Below are 26992 nucleotides of genomic sequence, written 5' to 3' on the forward strand. Positions count from 1 at the left end.
AAACGTAACCAAGGGAGGTAATATATATTTTAAATGAAATTAAAATATATGTTCTGTTAATGTTCTCCCCTTCTTGTCAAAGTTTTTTTTTTTTTTTTTTTTTTTTTCTTGTTTAGTGATGAATATTTGTACTGGATAAATTGCAGAGAAAGTATGTGTGGGACAAAACATACTTCACTGTTGTTGGCCAAATATTAAAAGGATGCCCTGTTTAGAAACAGAATTTAAAAAAAGTTAAAATAATTATCGTAAATAAAAATAAAACCTCAATCTTCAGTTATATGTATGGTTGCCATTCATAATCCACAGAAAGAAGGTCTTGAAATCACTGAAATAAAGGTGTGCAAGGGGTTACGGATAAGATGCTGGCTTTCATTTTATTCTCAGTTAAATTTAGGACATCTGCTTTAGCTCATCTGAAAGTTGAAAAGATATAGCTGTGTTAATCATCACTCAGAACACATTTAAGGAATGATGGGACAGAGGTAGTAGAATAACATGATGGATTTTAGTATTTAATTGAGATTCTTGGAAACTTTGGTAGCATGTCCGTGAGAAAGGTAATGATATTTAAAATATAACTGCAGGGGATATAGCTTGCTGCTGTTTTGGCCAGCATTCACTTCGAAGAAGAACTAAATACAAGCTCTCAGGTTCAAGGCTGTCTGGGAGCAATTACTGAACACAAGAAAGTCAGTCCTGGAAGCATTGGAGAGCAATCAGAGGAACAGTTTAAAAATGTTTCTTCTTAATGGTGAAAGCAGTTTCCGGCACTGCACTTGCAGAATGCTAATTAAATTAGTGGAAAGTTAATTACCTTCTCTTATTTACAGTGCTACATCAGTTTTGATTTTGTCAGGGCTTTGTATGAGTTTTTCCACTGATTCTGTAAATCTTACAGTAGTGTTTCTATGTCTTGGAATATTTTGAACTGACAAATGAAGAGTTTTACAAATGCTTCCTTACTCAAATAATTTTAACGGGGGGTTACAAACTTGAAACCCTAGTTTAAATAATTAGATGAAGCTTTGTTTGTAAAGATACTTGGTGCCTTTTTCTATGTTTAACAAATTGTTAGGTTTCTTTTACTTCATCGTCATCATTATTGTTTCACCTGCTGTAGCTTTGCAAAACTCCCATTAATGGAACTGTGAGTACATCAGTAGCAAAGATTACTTTGCTTTCAAAGAGCCTTGTTGATTCTGCCTTGTAACAGCTTCTCTGTAACCTTATAAATTGAGAGATACTGGCTGTGTCTGCTAAAGTGTGTGTTTTTTTTCTTTTTTGTGTGAGGCCTTTTAGGAAAGCAGCATGGAAATGATGGTGATTCCATTGATATAATGTACTTGGATTTCAGAATAATTTTCCATAAGATATCTCATTGCTGAAACTAAGCTCTTGTGAGGTGATGGATGTCTGATAGCTTAATAACCAGTTAAAAGATAGAAAACAAAAAGTAGAAGTAAAGACAGTCATCATAACAGGAAAGATTACTAATGGAGTCCAATAGCCGTAAGTGCTGTTCAATGTAATCATAAATAACTGGGAAAGAAGAGTGACAGAATTTGCTACTGAGAGATGTTTCACTGTCACATGACAAAACTGACTCTATGCTGAACACAGCTAGGGAGGGTGGTGGTGGGGGGTTAATTCTGCTTTCAATCCTGTCTGAGAAGTTTATGCCTATTGCTCTGCATAATACTAAGGTGCAATAGAGAAAAAGGTAAACCATTAGACTAGACAAATACCAGAGGTAGCTAGGGTCTGAAGACTGATAATATGAAAAAAATGAGAGCAGAAGAGGCATCCAGGTAAGAATTGTAATCTAAAGTTTCAAATGGTCTTTAAACTGTGCCCCACTGGCATGATTCTGCTTTCACTTAGGTGATTGTTTCTGCATAGACTTAGGATGTGTATCAGACCCTTTAAGAACATTTCTGGTAGGTTTTTTTAATAGAACTTAGCAGCCCTGCTTGGAGGCTACAAAACAAAACCTGGTTACTGTCTCGGTCTTGCATGCATTAAGTTTTGTTAAAATAGTAAGAAACTATTAAGAAACTTAGAAGAATGAAACAAAGTGAGAGGCAAGAAGAATGTGTACTTCAAAATGAAATAAAGAAACCATATAGTTGTCTTCAAGCATTTAGATTTTAATATTAGATAGGACACAATGTCGGATGCAAGTAATAAGGAAAGGTGTGTGGAGAACAGTGAGAGCTGTAGCAGCAGTATCATGGTGTTTAATTGAAAAACACCAGTTTTAATGCAACTTATGTTCTAATTTAATACAAAGTTAATGTTATGTACATTCAAATAGACAAAGGTGAGCATCTGGTGGAATTAAGGCATGGATTCTGTTAGGCACTTAAGCAGGTGGTAAAATACTTTGCTAAATTGAAGCCTAAAATGAGGAGGTGTAGAGTCTTGGCTTAATATGCTGTATAACCTCTTTATAATGAGCATCTGAGGTATTAGGAAACCAAGAAGTCTCTTTAATTGAAAAAAGCTATACTAGCTTTGTATTATTTAACTACTTACACTTCTTAATTAATAGATTAAAGTCCAAGTTAAGCTGAACTTTCAGTAGATTCTTTTTCTTTTTTGGGAAAGTGTCACACCCATAACATGAAATATGAAAAGACTGTGCAAGAAAGATAGGAATTAAAATTAAAAAAAAAAATATTAAATAAAAGCATTGTTGAGAGAAATTGGAGAATGAATGCTGATATGGGCCCAAGAGATACTTAAGTCTTCTGCCACTGTATTTTTTCATTGTTTCTTCCATGCAAATCTCCATACAATTACTTTTCAGAAGGAAGAATGTACAGTAACAGATCACATGTTAAATGAAGGCTTTCATAGTTCACTTATTTCAGAGACTTACATGTTTCTGCAAAGGAAGACATTGTTGGATAATAAGAATATACTCTTTGAATTTGGAGTGTATATTTTAAGTTTGATGGATGAACCATCATGTTTTTTGATCAATGTTGGCTCAGGAGCAGGGTGAGAAGATTCAGAACTTGTGAATCCAATGGAGATAGAAATGTCTGATTTTGATACAGCAGAAATATTCTTTTCCAAAAATAGTGAGCGGAATAATCAGTGTTAGAACTCACGTGTAAGATACTGCTTTCCCAGTCATTTAGTATGAGCTGAGATTCAAAGTGTTTTTTTTTTTTATTTATTTTTTTTGGGGGGGTTTTTTGTTTGTTTTTTGAGAAAGTCCAGAGTGGTAGAGACTGCTGGGATTTTTTTTTTTTTTGCCTAGTTAGGCAAAACTGTTTCTTTAGTCCCTAGTGTCAAAAGTTTTGGAAGGACTGAAACAGACTTGTAGAAGAGATCAAGTGGTAGGATGTGGTGATCAGTAATGAGATGGTTTTCAATGCAAATGCTTTGCATTGGTGTAAGCCCATGGTGTAATGTAAAAAGAACTGTTTTCATAATAATTGTTTCTTTCCATTTATGTATTGTATGAGCTGCTTTAGAGAATTTGCTTAGGTGGAGATTGAGATTAACTTGACACAGGAGCAAGTTAAACTGTGATAATATCAGAACATCTATGTTTTTTGCTTCAAGGAGTTTTGGTGAGCCACCACTTTTTTCAGTACTGCTTTAAAACCTATTCCAGCTAAACTGTTTTCTTGGCTAGTTTGTATGTGCTGGGCTGCTGGTGACTTACATTACATTCCTAACTGATTTTTGCACTTCCTCTTCTACAAGGAGAGGAAGGGACAATAAATTGTCCTATCCAAGCACAGAATTCATGTCATATTTGAAGAATTTCCCATTGGCACTGGAGAAAAATGTATACAGAGCCGCATGAAGACAAAACTTTAAAGTAGTCTGCAAGTGTATTAAATGCAGAAACTGCAGTCCAGCCCTGCTCTAGCCATCCTTCTGTAGTATCAGAGGCTGAATAGGATTTTTGGATGAAAGTGAGCTGTGTGTGTTGTGTTGCATGTGGATGATGAACTGGATGTGAACAGGACTCCGTCTAAGTGAAAATGCCAAACAGACGGAGGCCTTAAAAGCCAAACTGGATAATGTAGGATAGTGTTCCATTATCAGACAGTCTTCTGCGCTGTGAAGCCCTCAGGCTGCTGGCTGCGCCTGTGAAATGAATGATATTACTGCTGTTGTCTTTAGTGCAGAGAGTTGTTATGAAATGCCTACTCAGAGGCAGTTGTATATTATTCTGTCTAGAATACTTCTATCTGGGTACTTGTAATGATGTTCTGAATTGTTTTCTTCTACATGTCAGCTTTTTTCTTGCATAGTCTGTTGTTAAAAATGCCCATTTCTGATGCTTTCTTTTGTTTTCAACTGCTTCTTACTACTCTACCAGTGCTTAGGGTATAGATCTTATAATAAATCATGATTTTGCTAGGTTTCCATTTTACTTAAAACCTAGGCCAGGTTTCTTCCTCTACATAGTGATGCATGCATAACTGCTGATATTTTTTTAACATGGAAATAATTTTATTGATGGGTGAGCTTGTGATGATTCTCATGCTGAATTTTGATTCATAGAAAATGAATGCAAGTGTGTTTGATCTTATCATTAGAAACTCATAGAATTTTTTCCAGCAACATTTTAAAATAGATTTTAACAAGATGGTATCACATTGCGGAGGTTTACTTTCTTTTTGATTATCAATTCTGAGCCTTGGCACAGAAGCATATGGATTCTGTGAATTTTGCTAATGCAAGCACAGAAATTTTGAGTTTCCAGGTGGTGAAGGGCTGACCCCAAACTTTTGAATTGATAAAGCAATACTCAAATTGATGAACTGGCTCTGCAGTACTGTGAAGCTCTGTCCAGATCTAAAATCAGATGGAAAGCAGCTCTGCAGAAAGGACTTGGGGGTCCCAGTGGACAGCAAAATGACCATAAGCCAGCAACATGCCCTTGTGTCAAAGAAGGCCAATAGTATCCTCGGCGGCATTAGGAAGAGCACTGCCAACAGGTCGAGGGAGGTGATCCTTCCCCTCTACTCTGCCCTAGTGAGGCCACACCTGAAGTGCTGTGTCCAGTGCTGGGCTCCCCAGTACAAGAGAGATACAGAGCTACTGGACAGAGTCCAGCAAAGAGACACTAAGATGATTAAGAGACTAGAGCATCTGCCATATGAGAAAAGACAGAGAGAGCTAGGACTGTTTAGCTTGGAGAAGAGAAGACTGAGGGGGGGAATCTTACCAATGTATATACATATCTGAAGGGAGAGTGTAAAGAGAACACAGCCAAACTCTTTTCAGTGGTACCTAGTGACAGGAGGAGAGGCAATAGGCACAAATTGGCACACAGAAAGTTCTGTCTTAATCTGTAGAAAAGCTTGTTTATTGTGAGGGTGACAGAGCCCAGAGAGGTTGTGGAGTCTCCTTCCTTGGAGATATTCAAAAGCCATATGGACACAGTCCTGGGCAATGTGCTCTAGGTGACCCTGAGCACGAGGGGTCGAACTAGATGATCTATAAAGGTCCCTTCCAACCTCAACACTTCTGTGATTCTGTGATCTTTGTGAAAATGTTTTTAATCATTCTGGAGTTCCGAAATACTGCTGAAGTATTTTCCCACTAATAAGAGCTTGTTTCCCAGGTCCAGAAATGATACTATTTGAAGTTATTCCATGAAAAATAGGTGCATATTTAGTGGGGAGAAGGAGGTGAAACCTTACGTAGCTGGACTCTTCCCATTAACATCCTCTGGTGTGTAACGAAATCTGGGACTCCTGCGTGACTGCATCATTCTCTTTGAGACTGGAACTGTGACAAACACGGAAACTCAGGAGTGTTTTATGAAGCATTTGTTTTGTCCTTCTCATCCGTATTAAGTTCTAGTTCCATCTTAGTTCAGCTACATCTTGAGATGGAGGAGTTGTAGTTAGTGCTATTCCAGTTACTGTAGCCAGCTTTGTTGGGTGCTACGGTGTTTGGCTTTCAGAACTGCAGCTACCAGATGGCAGCATGTGAAATGCACACTTCTGAAATCCTGCTATTCTCGCCAATGTCCTGAAGCAGAAGTATGTCTCATTCAGCAAAAGCTGCAATTGCTACCTGAAGAGTAGCAATGATAAGGGTTTCCAAGAGGAATCCTGGGGCCTGCAGAGGAGAACTGTGTGAATTGCTGAAAGTTTTACCGGTCTTCTTTTCTATATCCCATCTCTATATGAGGTACCTTGTAGGCAGTGCTGGATATGTTAATTTGTTGAATTAAGGTAAACTAAGGGTAATGTGTGGTTTAATGAGATTAGTTTTATGATACAAATATTTTTAAATAACTGGGAAGATTTTGCATTGTGCAAGAATATACAGATGTGTGCTTGTTGTATTGAAAATGTCTAATGTAGAATTAGATTCAATTTTCAAAATTAATCTTTGTCTCAAAAGATTCTCAAGTTTTCTGATACAGAGTTTTGATTTGGCTTGTATTACTTCTACTAGCAGTCAAATCAGGGCTTAAATTCTGCTTTCTTCTCTGTAAATTATCATTTTAAAAATGTCTAATAATAGAGTCCTTTCTAATTTCTAGTCTAACTATCTATAATTACTCTCTTTCTTTTTCTCCTACAGATCAATTTTTAGAAGTTAATTAATGAAGCCAAATCACTGTGGTGCTACATTAGTCTCAGCATGAACAGTTTGTGTTAAAATCTTGATTCTTGATTAAGTATTTATAGACAGTGGAACTGTGAAAGGCAGTTGTTCTCAAAGCCTTGGCAGCTCTACAGTACTCTCATAAGAATAAAGATGATTCAAAGAAATGTCAGAAGGGACTTGCTGGCTGCTAGAATTAGACAGTTGTGCAATGCCGAATTTTCTTTTGATATCAGCATGGTGTTAAATTTACTTACTACTTTGCAAACTCATAATACCAGTTAAACAGCTGAATTTAAACATTGTGATTTGCAGTTTGATGATTTTTTGTTTACATGAAGTGAAAAAGACAAGAAACTGAGAGAGCTTGGGGAAAATACCCACTGGGTGAGAAGGATCGTGTTTGATTTATTATTATTTTAATTGCCTTATGGTGCTAAGGGAGCATTTAATTAAAGTCTCTGGGGAAGTCTTCAAAGGAGGAAAGATAAATATTGGAATATGTTATTTATAGTCTTTAGTGTTTCTTTTCTCCCCCTTAAATACACAAATTAAATACAGGGGGTTAGATCACGTCTTCTGGAGGTTTTCCTTTGCATATACAATATGGAAAAGTCATAATGGAGCTTTAAATAGCTCCCCAGAAAATAGTGGCAATATAGGGACTTCTAATAGTTCTGTTGTCTCCACCCAGCTGTGTATCCTGATCCCAGAGTCCCTATGCTGATTTTGGTAAAACATGTATAAAGGATGGACTCCTGTCAGGCTGTCCTCTACTAAATTATTAGTTTTTAATGGACCATTAATATGTACCAGCATGCAGTTCTGAATTGTATTTTTATTTGGAATCAAATTCTCTAGCAAAAAAAAAAAAATGGCTTAGGCTCTGGTCAGATCCAATGTCCTAACTCCATCTGAGACAGAATAAGAATTTTCTGAGTTAATTTCTAAGAATTAACACTGGCTTGCCATTTCCCTTTCTTGTGGATTACCAGGCTCCTCATCTGGTAATATGATTGCTTATTTAATTACTGTCTACAAGAGTTTACTCAAAGTGATCCAGATTAGCTTAAAAGATTTTAATATTTATTTTCCTGTGTTATTTTGAGAAACAGGTGTGCCATTATACTTAGATTTAAAGGGATGTTATGGTCTAGATGGAATTAGTTAGACCTAGTACAAGGTAGGGGGAATAAGTTCTTGTCTGACTGAGCTGTAGCCAGAAAAGATTTTCTGATACAATTTTAGGCTTAATGATCTTTATCTAGTGCAAGAAAGAGATTATCTCCCCCAAATATTTATTAATGTGTGCTTTGAAGCCATTTAAAGTATATCTGATGGAAAAATATTTGGGGGGTGATTGTGAAAGACAAAAGGAACACAGGTTTTTAAAACCAGATTAATTTTAAATACCTTATAGGATACGCATTGTGTCCCATTCTCAAGCTCTCATTTAGCATCTAAAATAAAAGTCTCAATTTAAAATGTTTCCTTTATGAACAGTGCTTGTTCTGAAATTCAGACTATGGTGTCAGCAGCTCTTCTGCCTACTTTCTAAGAACAACATGGTGTTCCTTGTCTGTCTGGCAATTCAGAGAGAGAACTTGTAGCTTGTTTAGAAACTGCAGGATGACAGTTTTGAGTATTTTGAACTTCAGCCTGAAAAATCATAGAATCATAGAATTGGTAAGGTTGGAAGGGACCTCTGGAGATCGTCTAGTCCAACCACCCTGCTCAAGCACGGTCACCTAGAGCATGGTAGACAGGGTTGCATCCAGGCAGGCCTTGAATATCTCCAGAGAAGGAGACTCCCTCTCTGGGCAACCTGTGCCAGTGCTTCGTCACTCTCACAGAGAAGAAATTCCTCCTTAAATTCAGGCAGAACTTCCTGTGGTTCTGTTTTTGCCCGTTGTCTCTTGTCCTGTCACATAGGACAACTGAATAGGGTTTGTCTCCATCCTCTTGACACCCTCCCTTCAGGTACTTAGACATTAATAAGATCCCCCCTCAGTCTTCTCTTCTGCAGGCTAAATAGCTGTGTAAGTCTTTTATTTCAATTTGTGAAATAAATTAGAATGAAAGTAGTTTTCACTGAAGCCATGGATTTCTGGCATACAGATATAGTGAATGGGTGGTACGTTTACAGCCATTTTTTTGCCATTCTTCCTTGTTGATTTGAAAACTAGCTGATCATAGAAAAACTCTAGAAACTAGAAAAACAGTTTTTCTCTCCCTCTCCAGTTCTGTCACTGGTACCTTCACAAAAGCTGTTGCCTGCTCTTCTATGAGGGCTGACCTGCTAATGGTTTGGGAATTTGGTAGCAATACAGAGGTCCAACTCCCTACTTTCTTGTGTGTGTAAAGCATTGTGGCTTCTTTCTTTGTGTGTCGTCTTGGAAGAAGAGTTTTCTTTATCTTCTACATCCCTCATGTATAAAAGAACAACACAGGTGGAAAGGCTGGTGGGACTGAGGAAACCTCAATCTGTTACAGAACAGATATATGCATTTATTTGAATAAGTAGAGCAGCATGTGTGTCTGGCTTTCTGATGGCAGATACACTTCTGTTCATATAAACAGAAGTAGATATGTTTTAAGTGTGCATCTTCTATAAAATGCTTTTCTGTCTTCTAAAATGTCCAAACACATGCACTGTAATATCAGTGAGCAGTTTTAGAAGACTGTTAATTCGTTAAAGCCATCCAGAAGTGATCTCAGTTTCTCAACAGGATTGTTACATAATATATATACATATATACAGTATACATGTATACATATATGTATACAGTATATACATATATGGCAGTTTGTTTGCATTAACGTATGCCCATTTATTTTTTCCGTATGAATAGAATATTATTGGAAATATACTGGAGAATCATCCATAAAATCCTTATGGTCAGTGAGATCTTATCCTGTGTTACAGATTTTCTTTCTAATTTAGCTTGAGACATTTATATTTACAGATTAATCGAGTAGTTCCTAATACTCTCATCTAATAGAGTTTTGGCAAGTTCTGCCATTGCTGCTCAGTACATTATCAGTGCTAGGTGACACTAAGAAAAGCAGAACTTGAACTGCTGTTTCTGAGACCAAGAGTTTGACCTCACTGAGCAATGCATGACTATTCAGATAACAGTAATTTGTTTTTTCGTTTCTGTTTTCCCTTTTTCTTACCTTTGCTCCCAATGATCTTTTCAATAAAATAAAAATTTTCCAATAGAACATTTATTTCTATGCTATAGAAAAGCTTGTATTATGGAATTGTTGTAGTTTTTAGCACTCTGGGTTTTCCTCATACCTTTTTTACTCTCACCAGTCTTCCTATAGATACCATTGCTACCTCCTCATCTGCCGGGAAGGACCAATGATAAAAGCTGACTGCACTGTGGGCATGTGTACCTCTAATTTATGCTCTTTCAGGAACGCCCATGGAGAGATTACTTCTTTCATTACACTCTGTGACTTTGCTAGTGAACGTTAAGCTGCTTGATCATGGCTTTAAAATACAATGCCAGCTATTTTTAGATATTTTTTAGCTTTAGACCAGAGTAAGCATTACATATAAAATTGATAGCCTAAGACTACTATTTGACTTAAAAGTTTAGAAACAATGAACACTTTTTTTTCTCTTTTTGTTGGTTTGATAGTAGTAACAGTTCCGTTTTCATGTTTCTCCTCTCATTTTTTGAACAACAATATATGCATTCATTGAAGTAATATTTACATCTTCCAAGGCATTTGATATTTACTGATGTGCATGACAAGTTGCCGCATTTCTTAAAAGCGAACAAATCTTGGCAGGTTTAGTATGATACTATGTGACTGTAATATTTGTTCAGAAGGTTGGCATGCTCAGTACAATTACATTGGGGAAATAAGATTTGTTTTAGTTAATTAAATGCAGTATGTTGGTATTGCAACATTGTTATGTTTCTTGAAATGTTTAAAATGTGTTCTTGTTGTTTTTAAAACATGGCATTCTTTCCAATACTCTAAGTGTGAATATTTACAAACGTCTACAGTTTAATTATATAAAAAGTAACAGAGCAAATACACCCAGCATCTTGTGTTTTCTGAAATAATATTCTATTTTAATCAGTTCACCAACAATTTTCTGCATATATATATAATCAGACTAGAATTACGCTTACTTGAATCTTCTGTTGTATTATTCTTTCTGTCAGTGTCGGAAACAAAGATTTTGAGTGATGAATCTTAGCAGCAAGAGTTCCCTGAGATTTCTGTTAACAATTAAAGTATTTTGATAGTAAACCTAGATCCTGTATGTAGAAATTGGCACTCTGAAGACAGTTGAATGAGGATGGTGCTTTGCAATGTTGAATTTTTAAGAGAGGAAAAAATCCATTTTTTGCCCCCTCCCTTTTTCTTCTTTCTGTTCATTCTGAAACTATGATTTGATGAACGTCAGTAGGCTGTAATCCATTTATTCCACGTAGTGATGGGAACAGAGAAGTAGATATTTCATTTGGGCTGAGTGAACTAGAATCACTCTGAACTGAGCCGCCGCTGCCATCAAACTGAGAAATTTTCTTCTTGATCATTTTTCTCTCTTTGGCTCGGCGATTCTGGAACCAGATTTTCACCTGCAAAGTTATAAATGATGTCTATCTGATTAATTCCAAGTAGTAGTCAACTTCTTATAATAACAGTAGCAATGAAAATATAGGAAAAACAATACTGGATTTGTGCAGTGAAAATTTTGTAATTACTCTATATTCATTTTTTTTTTGCATCATAACCATTAGAAAACTATTTTCTTTTCTTAGAGCTGCTCTAAATTGAACTTGCTGTGTTATGTTAAGGAACATAGGAATCATCATACTCTAAAACACAAGGTCTGCCTAGTTCATCATCTAGGCTTTGAGAGAGGCATGTATCATATTTTAAGGAAGATAAATTATGGAATTATTTTGCAAGTTTCTTCTTCATTTCTGTAGTAGATTAATTGAAACTCAAATTAATTGAGACCCAAATAATGAGTACTTATTTTCTTCTATGCTTAGATTATGAATAATTTGTGTGTGTGCATATTTTCATTGTGTGTTTAAAATTTTTGAGGATTTTTTACTAGACTTTAGAGCTATAGATCTATACACGAATATATAAAATATATAAAAATATAAATAGCGTATGCATATATAGATAACAGCACTACTAAATGATAGTGAATTTCCTAAGCTAATTATGTATATAATAAGGTATTTGTTTAAAATCTACTTCTGGTTTAAGTGTATATACTTTCTTATGTGAAAGTGCAAATAAGTAAAAGACTCCATTTATTTTTTCCTTACCGTTAATTACTTATATTCTCACTTTTACAGCTTGTGTCATATCCTTTAAGATATGCTGAATACAGTATTATATAGAAAGATGTACCATTGCTTTATGTTAAAAATCTCTTTATTATTTTCCAATGTGTTTATTATTTCATTACCTTACAAGTAATGATGCTAAGAACCATTTAGCTTTGTCAGTCTTGAGTCCTGTAGAAATGTAGATAGATTATTACACATTTTGTCTACGTTCTACCTGACGGTATTTTACTAATCAAGAATAAGATAGCTTTGAAAGAAAAGCAACAGTATGTAAAAGGAAGCTAACTTCTGATTTTTGGCATTATTACTGGTTACTCCAGGCGTGTTTGTGTTCTAAATCAGCCAGCTGCACAACATTAAAGCAGGGGTTTTCAATCTTTTACAATTGCAGTTCTCTAAGAATTTTCCAGTGGAGCTACATACTACTGTATAACAAATTTTAAGTCCTTCGATGACAGACTTGTTTTTCTTAGTTACCTTTCAGGGGCCACTTATAATCTGTGGGCTGTAATTTGTGCATTAGTTGAGTCTGAAAGTGAACATTGCTGCACTAAAATATATATTTATAAAAATCTAGTGCTGATCCCAAAATACTGCGTATCAGTGCATCCTTATGCTTTCCTGCCTCAGCCAGTCCCTTTCTATTCCATGTTCTTGCACAGACTGAATGCAGAAGAAGAGGAGGTCGTGAAAGAGGAGACTATTTTAGAGAATTGAATGTGTGTATTCAGAAAGAACAAAAGTTTTTAACGTTCTAAAAAGAAAAATCTCTTACTTAAGTTTACCTGGGGGGCCATAAGTCTGGTTGCTAAAATTTGACATGCTCTATTCAGGATCACCAAATCTTCCCTTATCCTCCAGCTGTAGCAGAACCATTGAAGTTCTCTTTTATTAGGAGGTTGGATTCAACAGTTATACTTGCAGACTGCAGAGCTATACTTCAAAAGTGTGCTCTCCAATGCAGTGATTTTTAAGATATTCTTTATCCAGAATCCTTCTAGTTTTTGTATGAACACAGCTAAAATGCTTGGGCCCTCACTCAGGAAACAGAACAGTTCTTAAATATGTGCTTAAGTGAATGGATACTGAGGTGCTGTCCAAATTAGCAATGGATCTAAGTATGCACTTGAAAATTTTCTCTCTTGGCTACATATATATGTATAATAAGCTTAAAGATTTGGCACCAAATCCTGTAGCCTAATGCAACCTGCACATAATAAGTGTTGGTGCTACCTGTGAAAATAATATCAAAAAAATTCCTGACTTGAAAATCAAAGGCCCTAAAAGACTCCTTAAAACATGTGCTGAAGTCTCACTCACTGAGGAAGAATGGGGCCTGTGGAAATACTGGTAATAAAGTCTTATTAAAAAATACACAGAAACTTCATTTGATTGCTCTTGGAATGCTGACTTTTCATTTTTCTGGCTTACAGCTGAAATGTGTTCAGTGCTTTGCATCTTCTTTGGCCACCATTTTGTATGATTGCAAGAAAGAATAAAATGGACAATATCTTAGCTATATCCGTGATAGCTATAGCAATAAGAGCTGGACTATTTAAATTCTAGCTGTCTAGCAAGCTGTTATGTAAGAATAACTGCTTTTCCCTACCCTTATTACAAATTAATTTCTAATCTCTTGTTTCCTAAAATTGCAGGTTTCTGTGAGATTAACCTATCAATTTGTATTTGTGTAGTGCATTTTCTGTTTGTCAAATACACTCACAAACTATCATGGTTGCGTTGGCACTGCTGTTGCATACAGAACATGAATACTGCACATTTGCTCTGACAGTAACAGTGTCTGGTGAACGGATGCGTAAGAATGATGGATAGTCTCTGTGTACCTGTCTTTCAGATAGTCCCAGGTTTGCTGCAAGTTCTGACTTTCTCCTTATTGTAATGTATCTGTTGCAGTGAAATTCCTTCTCTAATTCTAGTCTCTGATGGTCTGTGTAAACAACTCGGTACTTTTCTTTTGTTCTTGTTTTACCTGTTTTGGGAAAGAAATATTATTAATATGTTGAATTTGATTTTTTTTTTGTAGCAACTTTCTTTCAAACATCTCAAACATTTTATAGACATTGTTAGACTACAGAGTGCTCATGGGGTTGTTTGTTGGATGAGGATGTATGAGAGAAGTAGTAAATGTAAGAAAGTATTGGCTATCATAATTATTTCTCTCTCTTTCTGTCTCTCTCTCAATATACATTCAAATAGAAAGCTTTCCAGTGAAAAATAACCAGCAGCATCTTATAAGGAGTAATTTGTAGCGGTAAATAATTGATACTCAGATGGGTTTCATTTCAGTGCTCATTGCAGTGATTTCTGTGCTTATGCAGACTTAACTTCAGGAGTAACTTTAAGACTGATGTTCAGTCATGATTTGTTTAATAGCACCTTGTCCTAACTCTCTATTTGAGATTTTAAGTCATATGTCTCCAACTCAAGGAGATGTCCCACTAGAAATGAGTGTTTGCTGTCTAGTTTGGCAATAGGACATGCATATGAGTTCAATAATCATTGAAGTTTTTTTTTTTTTTTTTTTTTTTTTTTTTTTTTTTCCCTCCAAAAAAGATCCAGTCTTGTTAGGTGGTAAGTCCCCGCTGAGCTATTGCTGGGGTGCTGAGTGTGCTCAGTTTCCATTTGGAGTTGAAGGCGCTTGGCAAAAGACTAGGCAATAAAATACTTGTAAAAGTATTTCAGTATCATCCTTTCTATAATGCATAAAACAAATACTCTTAGATATATTGAATAAAAACTGGTAGCATAAAACATTACTTGATATTGCAGGATATCTTTCACTGTTTAAATTTTTAAAACTATTCTTCATCCAGTACTAATACAAATAGCTTACTTCTCAACTTATTTGTTCTCTTTTGCACTTTCAGCAGTCAACTAGATAGTCTTCCTTTTTCTTCTGATCTTCCCAGGTTTTTTTTGATGTGAATTTTCTGGGACAAACTGTAGGACAAAGACTCCTTTAAAGTGGTTCCCTAAAATCCATTGAGGTGTTAAGATGAAGCACACGCCACACAAAAGAGCGACAAGAAGATCTTATCAGGAACCCCTTTCACATTCAGAAACACAAGCCAATTGGTTTGGAATTTACAAGCCCTAAACAAATGTCAGATGCTTTCATCTTAGGACGATTAAAAAGGACAGAAATAGATGAAGGAATATTTCTTTCTTCAGTCCCTCTTGATTTTGGACCAACAGTGAAGATAGACCGAGATATTTTTGTCTGAACGCCAAAGGCAGACATGGCTTAACACATTCTGAAATACACATAGTTAAGGATGATTTCCTAAACTGTGCAGCTTTGACTTCTAATGTACAAAGATTCCCTGCTTAAATTTGGAGGGTTAAAACATTCATCAAACTAAGTTTGCTTTTTTCAAGGTACAAATTGTGAGCTTTGAAATATTTGCATGAAGTAATAGTTACATTTTTAACAATGGTCTAGATATTCAAGTTCCTTCGAACTGGAGGCTTAGAAGGTAACCTCTGAAAACAAGTTAAAATTCAACAGGGTTATTTCGGCTTCCCTATAATCAGCAAATATAACCATGATCTGAGGGGGTGGAGAAAAGGAGCAGTTTTCCCCATTCCCCTTGGCCATAAAATTCACAGAGCATTTCTTCTGAAGACAATAAACCTCGGAGAAGGCCTCTTTATTTGCTGTGAATATCATCACCCTTTCCGGCAATATAACTCCTGAAGAAAAGAGGGAGAAGGAAGAGACGGAGACTGCATATCAAAGCAAAGAGAAGTGTTGAAAGGGTCTGTTGCCTCAATATGACAGATAGGCCTCAAAACCTAAGACAATGTAGGCCAGAGAAAAATAGATGTCGCAACTAGTTTACAAAGCAAAATAAATTAGCATTAGAGCAGAGGCTTGGCCTTTTTTCCTTATAGTTGCTCTTCTGTTTTATTTTCTAGCTGTGTTCTTGCAGTGATGTAATCTGAATTACTTGAACATCACTGCCTGTTTAAACAAAGACATAAAGTGTGTTGGGTATAGCTAAAGAAAAAAAAAGTTTTCTGTGTCTGTTCTTCCAAAATACAAAAGTAATCTTGTCCTTCTATGTAGTCTCTTTAAAGTCTATTCTCCTTCTGAGAAGGGTCACCTCCAGATGGAGTTTCACATAAGTTTTTAAAAGATAAAATAATTTTTTCTGAACCTTTGTTTGGATATCTTCTTTTCAGTAAGTTCCATGCCTTGAAGTTCTACATTTTACACTATTGATTATACTGGTTTTAGAAATGGATTGGACTCAAGTTCTCTTAGATAGCTGAAGTTCTTAGGACATTTTGTCTTTGAATTTAATGAAAACAGAATCAGATGATAAGGAATTCTGAAAATACTTTTTTTTTTGACATTAGTAACCTGTCTTAAAAGACATTCTTATAAAGCCCGCTTTGAATCTTTGTTTTCTAAAATTTCTTACTGCCTAACATGCCTGCAATTTCTGTACATTAAAAAAAAAAAGTTTTTGAATATATAATTATGGTCTTTTTGTAAAGAAATGTATTAATCAAAATTTCAGAGTAAGTTCTGTCTGTTGAAAAGACATAAAAGAGTATTTCTATCTTCATGAAATTGTTTCATCCTGAGAATTGATTTTGTTGACTAAATTTTGGATTCACTTTTGCTGCAATTTAATTTCTTTTATAAATGCCAAATGTATTGAAGCAGAATGTGAAGTATTTAATATAGTGTAAACTGAGAAAAAATATTCTCGCAACTTAAAAAAAATCCATTACCTTTTGGACAGTATTTAAGTAGGCTCCCTCATTTAATTATATATGTTTCGATTTCTGTTATTCTAAGATGCTCACATACATCCACCTAGGTGCACACCAGAAGTGAAGATAAATACTTACATACGTATATATATAAGTATATATTTTAGGGTGACATAATTCTGAAATAATTTTAGAATAATCAATTGTATTAGGCAGGAAAAATGTTGATGGAAAGGAGCCAGCAGCTGCTTAAATAGCATGTATAATATTCTGAGGGTATGGAAAAACAAGGAGTAAGTCTATGTTTTGAGGAGTGGCTGTAGTGGCATCAGAAAGGTTTTTAATGTTATCTTCTAGATCAGTCACTGATAAGTTAACATGTAGTTGTTACAGGCACAATTTTAGTCTGTTACAGTTACCTAATTTTTTTCTTACACAGAACTTTTCATTTGTCAGTATTATCATAGTTGCTAGTACAATTTACCTCTTTTTACACTTAATGTTATTTAAAAAAATCTCTGATAAAAATCCAAACTGATTTAGTGCTTCCTCTGTTTTTGCAAAATATCACACGTATGCTTTGCCTTCTCAAATAGTTTTTTAAAAAGCAGATTCATGTCTTACGGTCAATTCTGCGAAGTCCTAAACTGTTGTTAACACTTCAAAGGTTGGGCTATAAGAATATAAAGCCTCAGGACATTGAAATACTGACAAGCCCCAATTCACCTGTCCAGTATTGTTCATAAAGTATTTCAGCGTGTGTATAAATTGTGCGCAAGAGCTCTTCAGACTGGAAATGCTCTTCTGAATTTACATTTACGTTTCATGATGCTGAGCAAGCATCCATGCCTTGGTGTGTCTTCCATATCTATGCAGTAAGTGTGAAACTAGGATTTAGATTTTTAAATCTATTTTATTCTTAAAAAAAATACCAATGCATTTAAACTTCAGTGACACCTGGACAGAAATGGGGTCGCCCCATTGGCATTCAGAGAAGTCATAATGATTTTGGTCCGCACTCAGGTCTTACATCAGCTTTTACACCTGGAAAACTCCAATGATGTTAATGAAGTTACTACTGATTTACATGAGTATGCTTAAGGGAAAAAACAGACTATAAATCTGTCTGGCTTTGAAGAACGTTGTAGAGGCTCCCTGTGGAAGGATGGTGTAATGATAATGCTCGCTGGGGATTTTGTGTTTAGTAACAGTGGAAAGAAGTGTGTATTTGCTTTATAACTAAGAATCAATTATAAAACTAATCTTGCTCTTGAGTGATAACCATTTGAAGGGGGATTGTTTCTCCAGTGACGGTGCTGATTTTCTGTGTCTTCTAAGATTGCTCCAATTGTAACTGCCCTTTCTTTAGAGCATTTTCTTTGATGCTCTCTAACACACACTTACTACTTTTAACCTTAACAATAGATTTAGCAAACCTTGCTACACCCAATTTACACCTCAGGCGTATATGCAGAAAGATGCTTCTGGCATGCAGTTTGGGACAAAACAGGCACATCAATGGAACTTGGAACAAAGTGATTTTTAATTGTCTAATTGTGGCAAGCTGCAAAATTCTGATAAATGAGAAAAATACTATAAAAACAGATTTGAAACTTAATGAAAAGGCAGCTTTGTCTACATTCAAATTTATAATTTGAGTAAAAGTACTAATCTGGGAATATATTTTCTCACCTAAGAAATCTATGTAGAAAAGTAAAAACGGTAAGAATAGCAGCAGAAAACTGCATAATCACTACAGTTTGATCATAGCACGTAATTCTCTTCTAAAATATTGAAAATGCTATAAAGATTTTTTTAAAAAACAACCTATTATTATATTGATATTTAATTTGCTGCACAAGATAATTATGTATTATTTTTGCATGTAACTGCAGGTAATGTTGCTGCATTCAGTGTTCCTTAGTATTTTCAAGTCTGTCTAAAGATTGCTAAACCTGAGTGAGATACAGCCATATCTAAACACACCAACCATACCACTATAGTAACCATATAAAACTGTTATGAGATGAAACTAGTGCAAATTCAGTTAAAACTGAATAAAATGGTAGTAGGCTAAATAAATAAAAGTCATAAATGACTGACCAACCTGTGTGCTTCAAGTAAAGTTAATTATTTATAAGATCAATTGTAGCAGAACATGCTTTCTGAGAAAAAGGTTTAATACACACTTACCAGTAGTGTTAGTTTGCACCGTTTTTCTCATCCATTCATAAGAGCTGTGCCTTTGGCTGTTGGGAGAGATTTGCTGTGTATTAGTTGCATCTGTGGGAGGTAACCCGCCAGATCCAGCAGGATGGAGGGAGCTGTAATCAGCAGAGCTGTAGGAGACCTGCCCAGGAGAGGAGCCATTGATGTGTGCGGCAGCAACGGTGCTGGAAGGTCCTGGGCCGTAAGCGTTCCAGTCCTCCCTCTGTGGGCCGTAGTGAGATCCCCAGGTTCCTGCAGACTGTCCATGGTTGTCCAGGGTCGGCACATGATGATATCCCATGTAATCTGAATAGGGTGGAGTAGACACAAAGTTTTGCACTGGCAAGTTGTTGCTGCTGCACCTTGCAGATCCTGGATACATGCTGGTTTCTTTATCCAAGAGAGGGCTCACATACATGATTGTCAGATTGTTAATATGCTATTACAACGTCCTGATCATCTGAATTTTATTTCACTGATTAAAAATAATTCTCTGTTTGGTTTTCTCCAATAATGGCACTCTGCTTGGAATCTTTTACTTCATCCTCTTTTATTATCAACTGTGTTACCAGGTGCTGGTGGTAATGGTTTACCAAGATCTTGTCTGACGTCAGCCTAACTGCCTGCCTCATAATTACATTTGCATTCAAATGAAGGGCTGACCATGCGCAACCCCACCTTGCTGATAGTTCTTGTGCTTTCTTTTTTACAGAACTTCTATGTATCCTATTACCCTTCCCTGATATTCTATAGCAATTTCACTACTGCCAGATGATGTAACAGTAGTTTGTATTTAGTAGCTTAGTACATAGATCTGGGAAAAAAAAAAAAAAAAGACAGAGTTTACTATTAATATTTGGCTTTCAGTCTGCTTTTAAAATGATACTTATCTATGGAATATATTTTGTTATATATTATCAATCTATAAATAAATGTATTTGTTTATCTCCTAACTTCTCAGATTCTACAAAATCTCACTTTAACTTCTCCAACTAAGAGATACAGTCAAATTTGAATAATTGTAAGGGAATAACTTCAGAATTAGAACACCTTTTAAATAGTATATCTTTAATTTAGCTGAGCTCCAAACTGACAGTTTTTCCCTTACTAATGTTTGTAAGTGGTCTTCAAGCATGGGAGAAATTAAGACTGACTCTGTAATAAATATGTTTGCATGTGGAGTGGTTTAAAGAGATTTCTTCATGTGGTGTCTATTGCAAACTGATAAATTTTATAAAGCAGACAGTAAAGCACCCTGTCAAAGATGGTGTCAGAAGTATAAACAAAATGACTGAAGTAGTAGTGAAAAATGTCGTTAACTAGACCTAGTAATATGGCTTCTATTTCAAACTGATGAAGATCTTTATGTGCCTGAAAGGTTTGGATCCTCGCCCTGAAACTGCTTATAATAACAGTCTCTTTTTGGTGGCGGCAGTTTTGGTAAATTCAGTGCATCACAACCGTCCTGATGCTTGTCTGTGAAGTGCCTGATACACATCCGGTGCCCTTTAGGTTAACATAAGCCTTCTTACTGAGAAAGATAATTCTAAAAATGTTTATATATGTCATTATTAAGAGCTTGATGTTAGCCTAGGAGGTGTAAACCTTACCTTGTGACTTGAGAATTGCTACTGTATGGTTGTCTGGTTACAGTCTGTGGTGTGTGTTCTGCTTCATATTTTCATCTTTGATGCATTTCTTTGCAGTGAACTATTTGTCAAGTGGTATGCTTGCAAAAGAGGTGCAAATTATAATGTGTTGTTTCCCTTTACAATGGTGTGGTTTTTCATTCAGTCCTTTGCATTTTGACACTATTTACACTGTTCATATTAACACATCTCTTCTAATTCCAATACTAAAGGAATCTAAGTGTGTATTTGAAGAGAGGGAAGATATTCTTCATCTGTTTTCTAGTGAAAAGCATTTTTAGTGAGAAGTGTTGCAAAATCTTGATAATAAATTTTGTAATATTTACAGATTTCTTTATTTCTTAATTTCAGGATCCTGCGAATGTTGAGAAAAGTGGCATCATGGGATAGGGCATAGGAAAAGCAAGGCTTTCTGTAGTTAGTGTGACTCTTTACTATTAAAAACACTCAGAAGAGACTCTTTTTCCTTTTTTCTGCTGAAAGAAAACATATTGTAATACAATTTTTTGAAAGGCCACAGACCTTTTAATAGTGAATTGTCCTACTAAGAAAGGAGAGTCTGTATGGACTCCACTGAGCACCATTCAAATTAAACAAAATATATTGCTTATAATGGAAATTCTCTACGTCTTGGAAATATTCTCTACGTCTTTGGCCTACTCATGAGTGTTATTCTAGCCATTAAATTCCTACATATTGCTAAATACATTGTGCATTAACTATCAACTGTATTTGAAATCCATTGACTACAAATGAATATTAGCTATTCATAGGTTTCAGATCAGACACATTGTTTGACTTTTCAACCTAAACAGAGTTTCCACATCTCCACGAATGTCATTTAATTTCCTAGCATGCATTAGATAATGTTAATGTTTTGAATCCCTGGTTTTTCTCTTCCTTTATGGGATGCCTCTGCTGATTTCCCCCACCCCGCCGCCCCCAATTTCCCTATCAGCTAATCCTATTTTTTGTATCTCAAAGCTTTATCCTTCATTCTCTGTTCTTCTTTTATCTTTTGTTTATGCTCCTCCTTTCCCTTTCTTGTTTTGCCTGTTCCATTATCTGAATTTTCTTTAGATCTATTTCGATTCTTTCCAGAACATAATTAGATCAAGATACACCGATGGCGAATTGCTGTACTGATTTGATATCTGCTAACAATAGTAAGCTTTGAATAAGGCATTTTGTTTCAGAAGATTTACATAGAGGGATAAGATTGTTGGGTAGGACTGCAGATTTTTAGCACCAAAGTGAGAATAAGATAACAAAAATGGCAACATTCAGATGATCTACACCCTGACTCGTATGCCTCCCATTTTGTGCAATCGTGTGGATGTTTTAAAAAGGAACTGTATTTTTCCATGTAGTCCAGTAGTTTAAAGCTATGAAAATATTGGGGTGGACCTTTTTGAGAGTTAATTTACTGTTGATCTGAGCCTCCCAGAGAGTCATTTCGTGGCCATGCACATGTCATTTCTGCTCCCAGCGTGTGAGTAGCTTCAGAGCTTTACTCATGTGGTTCTGTTGCAGATGTGAAGGCTGCAGCCTCGGAACTGCTCCATCTTCAGTGTATAGCACTGACTTGCACCGCAGTTCTGCTAACAGGGTTAGTGGGCACTGCTGTCAAAACAAACCAACAAACCAAACCCCGAAGCTGCCATTTTACTGTCCATATTGGTGCTGTGAGAGAGCAGCAAGGAGTTGCTGGTGATAGAAAGGCTGCTCTACTTCTTACGCCTCTTTAAAGTGCTTGTGAAACTCGTGTTACCATGTGCCCTCTCTGACTTTCTGGGATGGTGAGAAAGGGAACTCATTCTGAAGCAGCAGGCTAGACATGCAGAAATCTCATCCATATGGTAGTTTGTACTGGAGTGTTTTCTGCAGTGGGTAGTAAGGACAGAACAGGAAAGGTCTGTACTGTATTGGCAGAAAGTGTGCGATGCTCTTTGGCATGCTTCAAAGAGTCTGATTGCCAAAATGTTGATAAATGAACTCTGAGGTTATAATTTTTCATTTTTTCTCCAACTGTTAAGATATTACACATAATTTATCTAGTTAGCCAGTGCCTGTAGGAGTTGCCACAGCTTTTTGTTGAAGTGGAGGGCTGTATGTGTAAAATGTGCTTTGATATCCTTGCGGAAGAAAATTGTTTAGTTTTCTAACAAGTGGTTTATGAAAATCTAGTCATAATAACAAGTATAGTGATAACTATTGAAACTATTACAGTTTTGTCTGACAGACAGCGTAGATTATAATGCTATATAGTACGTGTGCTGTTCAAAGGAGCATTTCTAACACTGGTAGTAACAATATAACCACAATTGCAAAGTATGCAATTAAAAGTTTTAATGTTGATTGTAATTTCAATTTCAGGAACTGCTGATAGATTAAAACTGGCCTGTACAACAATCACCCTACTAAAGGCATTTATACATGTGACTGTTTTTATACATATATTATAACCCTGACTTGTAAAGTTTCTCTTGCTGTAGTGTGGAGATAAGAAAAAAACAAATCTGTCCATCTCTGAAGTGTGAAAATCATATGAAATTTACTTTCTAGGATTTTGTTTCTGAAGAGAAAAAAAGCGCTCAAGCTTCGCATGTTCCATTCTGGCTGAGGCCATAGAAGTTTCATTTCCTTGCCTCCGGCTGGCCATTCTGATAACACATCAGTAAACATCAGGCTGAGGAATGCTTCTTGCCCCTACCTTTCTAACTGCCTGCATGGTATTTCAGTGGAATGACTAGCTAAGGACTTGTTAGTGAACAATGTATTAATGAGGGATTGATGCAGTATTCCAGAGGTGTTATTCACCCTTTATACAAGCTAGACTTTACAAACACTTACATTCCCCTCAAAATTAAGTCAGTTGTACAAATCTTGAGGAAAGGATGGTCAGTACATGAGTACAGCTGAGCTCAGCTCTGTTCGGAAAAAAAAATCTGACCATTAATCCATGAAGGAAGACATATTTTAAAAATTCTAAAACGTACAGTTGAAGTTCAGCATCAAGCTTCTAAAAACTTTATTTACCCTGTTTAATTGGGCTAGTTTAATGTACAACACCTTAGTTTCATGGTCTGCCCATGAAAAGCAAGCACATGCCAAATTATGTTCCTTGCTGATGGGTGCGACATAGCCTAGTGAGCTGAGGGAGCCTGGTAACTGAACTATTTTCATTAGAACTGAGCTCTCCTGGAAAAGGAGCAGGTATATCAGAGATGCCAGTTCTGCCCTGTGCTTCTCTTTCATTCTTAATTTCTTTTTCTTAATTTATTTCTTTTTTCTTAAGAGTACACCAGTAGAAATACAGCTGTCAATTTTCCATGAAGGCTTCATCAACATTGCCATTCCAAATTCCATATTGTTAAATTTTGGTTGTTAACAGATCCTTTTGAAAAATTACCAGTGATGGAAAATGAACTGGTGGGAGCATGGTGATCTTGTTTGCCCTTTTACCTCATATTGCCATTTTCCAGCTGCTACTGATAGTCATCTTTTTTTTTTTTTTTTTTTTTTTTTAGTGTTAACTTTTCCATTTTATTAAAGTACTGGCAATATGTAAATCATGTATGGACTGCATCAGTGTTGTGTATGCCAGGAATGAGTGCTCTGGAACTAAAGGAGAGTCTTGCTATTCCAAAATCTCAGTAATTTAAAATCTACTGCAAAACCAATATCGAGAATTGTAAGAATATATCCTATCACTCAAAAAGGAGATATGCTAGATCAGAATCCTGCATGCGAAAGCCAGATTGAATCAATTCTTTCCAGTAGAACCATGAAAATCAGCAGCAAATTCTTTAGTGATACTTACTTGGCTTTCTTCCTGAATCATGGAATGTAGAGCTCCCTCTTTCTGTAACTAATTTATCCAAAGTATGGATAGAAGGGATTGTTGGGTGCCTGCTATTGAATCTTTCAGACATTATTTAGTATAGTCTTTGTTTCATGAGGTAACAAAACGTTCTTGCCATACACAAAGGTTTTTTTTTAATTCCTGGCAGTTTGTTATTTCTATTACACAAATTTAACTTTTCTTTCATATTTTCAAGTAAGAGAAAATATTGTCTATATATGGACAATATTGTCTGTCCTACATTAGAGTAACTGTATTTTATTGTGGCTTATGAGACCAAGAACATGCAGGATGTATCTTAATGAAGCCTCTCCATTTATTTTGTTACTCTCTCAGAACAGGGTTTGTTACAGATGGACAAGAAGGTATCTGTGCTCTTAGGGTATGAGAGAAAAACAGCTAGCATACATTTTCATTGTAGAACCAGTGCCTATTCCTTTAAATAACGAGGTTCATAAAATCGTGGGTCCAAATAGTAACATGTAATGCCATTCCAAAATATAACTAGCTATGTAAGTCATTCAAGATGAACAGAGATGCATCATTTCAGATGTAAAAGCTTAGGTATCTCACAATCTCACATGCAGGTTAGTGACTGCATACCTCCTAAGCAACTGCAGATAGACCCTGCGTAACTGAAGTTTTTATGTTTTAGAAATGCCATTTTGAATTGTATATGTTGCCTAATTGCATGAAGTTTTTGTAGGAGATCCTGCTCAATACGTTTTTCTTGATCGATCTTTTTGTGCATGTGGATCATGCTTCTTACTGGGCAATAGAGTTGAAAGGTTAGTGAATTCCTCTGAAAATTAGATATACCTTGATTGTTGGTTTAATCACAATTAGGATTAAGGGCTTTGATATTTTTGTGATGTAGTCTTCTTTGAGGTGCATAGCTAACAACTAATCAATCTTCAGAGCAAGTCTGCTCTAGTGTCCCTAGTTTTATAGATGTGATAAAAGTGATGGGTTATATGATCAGAAAGGAAGTAGGTATCTTTCTGAAGATTGGTACTGGTATCTCCTGACTCATAACGTTGGACCAAAATACTTTCAATTGATTTGGCTCCAATTTTATGCCTTATTTTTAATTATTCACAATACAACATTGTCTGAGCAACGATACTGCATGGGTTTCTTAATGAACAATAGATTTTTTTTTTTTTGTATTTTTACTGGACAACGGCTTAAAGGATTAAAGGACATTGAAAAGATTTAGTTGAACAGATTGCTGGTAAGATTTACAAAAAAATTAAACTACTTAAAAGAATCACTGGCATAACTAGAAGGTTAATAATCCCTAAGGTATTGCCCTGGTTTATAGATACTGCTTTTGGAGCAATAAATTTTAACCTTTGAACATGTGCTTCTGCAAATAAAATACAGCCTTATTTTGTGTACTTAACAACTTCTGACTGGAAACACATAGCAACCTATAGCAAGCACGCTTTCAGCAAACTGAAACAGAAATGAGGCAGATCTTCAAAGTGATCACTTATCTTCCTCAATAACTCTTCTACATGTAAACAAGATAAAACAAGTCATTTTGCCAGACCCTTCATTCTTTATCATGTTTAAATAATTTTAAAAGGAAAGGAACTGTTCAGGTATATTTTTTGTCTTACAGTTCTTTCTTAAGACATTTAAGTTTTTGCTTTTCCTCTTTAAAATTCTAACACAGAATTAGGCTGTGTCTTGGAAATGTCATAAAGAATAGGTAATTACAAACTTGATCCTGCAAAACCTTGGGGCCAGAGTTCTGAGCACTTAGCTAGAAGTAGCTGCTAAATTGTTGTTTAGCAACAACAATTGTACAAAAGACAAACTTTCCCTTTCTATTCTTACCTTTTAAGATTCTAGATCTGGAAAATGCTACTGATTTTTTCTCTAGTAGGCAGGCATATCTCTGTTTGTATGATTAGGCAAATGCAAGGATGCTTTTCTTTTTGAATCATTTTTCAATCTCCCCCTCTCATCTATATATATGTATCAGATCTGTATGGAGAATATTTGTAGCATTTCACTTTGTAGGCAGAATAGCCGTTCAGTGTATTTCCAATATATACCTTTTTTGGAGATATCCAGTGGATATCTCTTTTGGAAGACCAATGTTTTGGTTTGGTTGCCATGCTTATCAATGTGATGCTAAGTCAGTTTTGTTCCCAAGTGCTGTTCATGTGCCACCTTCCATAACACATTGAAATCAGTGGGAGTCTTTCTGTTGAAATGAACTTTAAATTGCAGAAGAGTTTCTTCATCTTGCCTGTACATGGTTATAGAAGAGCCACATATAAAACTAGGAGGAAGATTTCATGCCAGCAGCATTGTAAATGGAGCAGTATTGTAAAAGGAAAGAGTGGGATTTTTACAGTGTAGATGGCTATTAGTTTGGGACCTTACTCTTATGTTGTCCTTCTTGCAATCACGAAATGATGAATAAAACTAAGAAACAATGAAAACTCCCAATTCCTTGTTTTACCATTCTTCTCTACAGTCTGTAAGCATTTTTTTTAACCTTCATTCTGCATTTAACCTTTACAATACAATTCAATAACAGACTGATTGTGAAAATCTTTCTGCATATCTGC

General features: G+C 35.7%; 1 protein-coding gene across 1 annotated transcript; it reads right to left on the reverse strand.

The window, feature by feature from the left end:
* Positions 1-10997: 10997 nt before the first annotated feature.
* Positions 10998-19308, reverse strand: LOC134145359 (homeobox protein CDX-4-like). Its single transcript, XM_062584770.1, has 3 exons — positions 18876-19308; positions 13781-13926; positions 10998-11204 (listed from the first exon to the last, which is right to left on the reverse strand). Exons 1-3 carry the CDS (start codon positions 19306-19308, stop codon positions 10998-11000), a joined length of 786 nt encoding a protein of 261 aa, XP_062440754.1.
* Between the last annotated feature and the right edge of the window lie 7684 nt (positions 19309-26992).

Source organism: Rhea pennata, chromosome 11 (genome assembly GCF_028389875.1).
Source record: "Rhea pennata isolate bPtePen1 chromosome 11, bPtePen1.pri, whole genome shotgun sequence".
In the NCBI taxonomy this organism is placed as follows: Eukaryota; Metazoa; Chordata; class Aves; order Rheiformes; family Rheidae; genus Rhea; species Rhea pennata.

Bases quoted from the DNA above. Each gene is read 5' to 3' on its own strand.
- LOC134145359 (XM_062584770.1), bottom strand. From the start codon at position 19,308: ATGTATGTGAGCCCTCTCTTGGATAAAGAAACCAGCATGTATCCAGGA. The intron at 13,927-18,875 runs GTAAGTGTGTAT...TTCCCAAAACAG, and splicing joins GGTGCAAACTAACACTACTG to GTAAAACAAGAACAAAAGAA. The intron at 11,205-13,780 runs GTACACAGAGAC...ATAACTTTGCAG, and splicing joins TGGGACTATCTGAAAGACAG to GTGAAAATCTGGTTCCAGAA.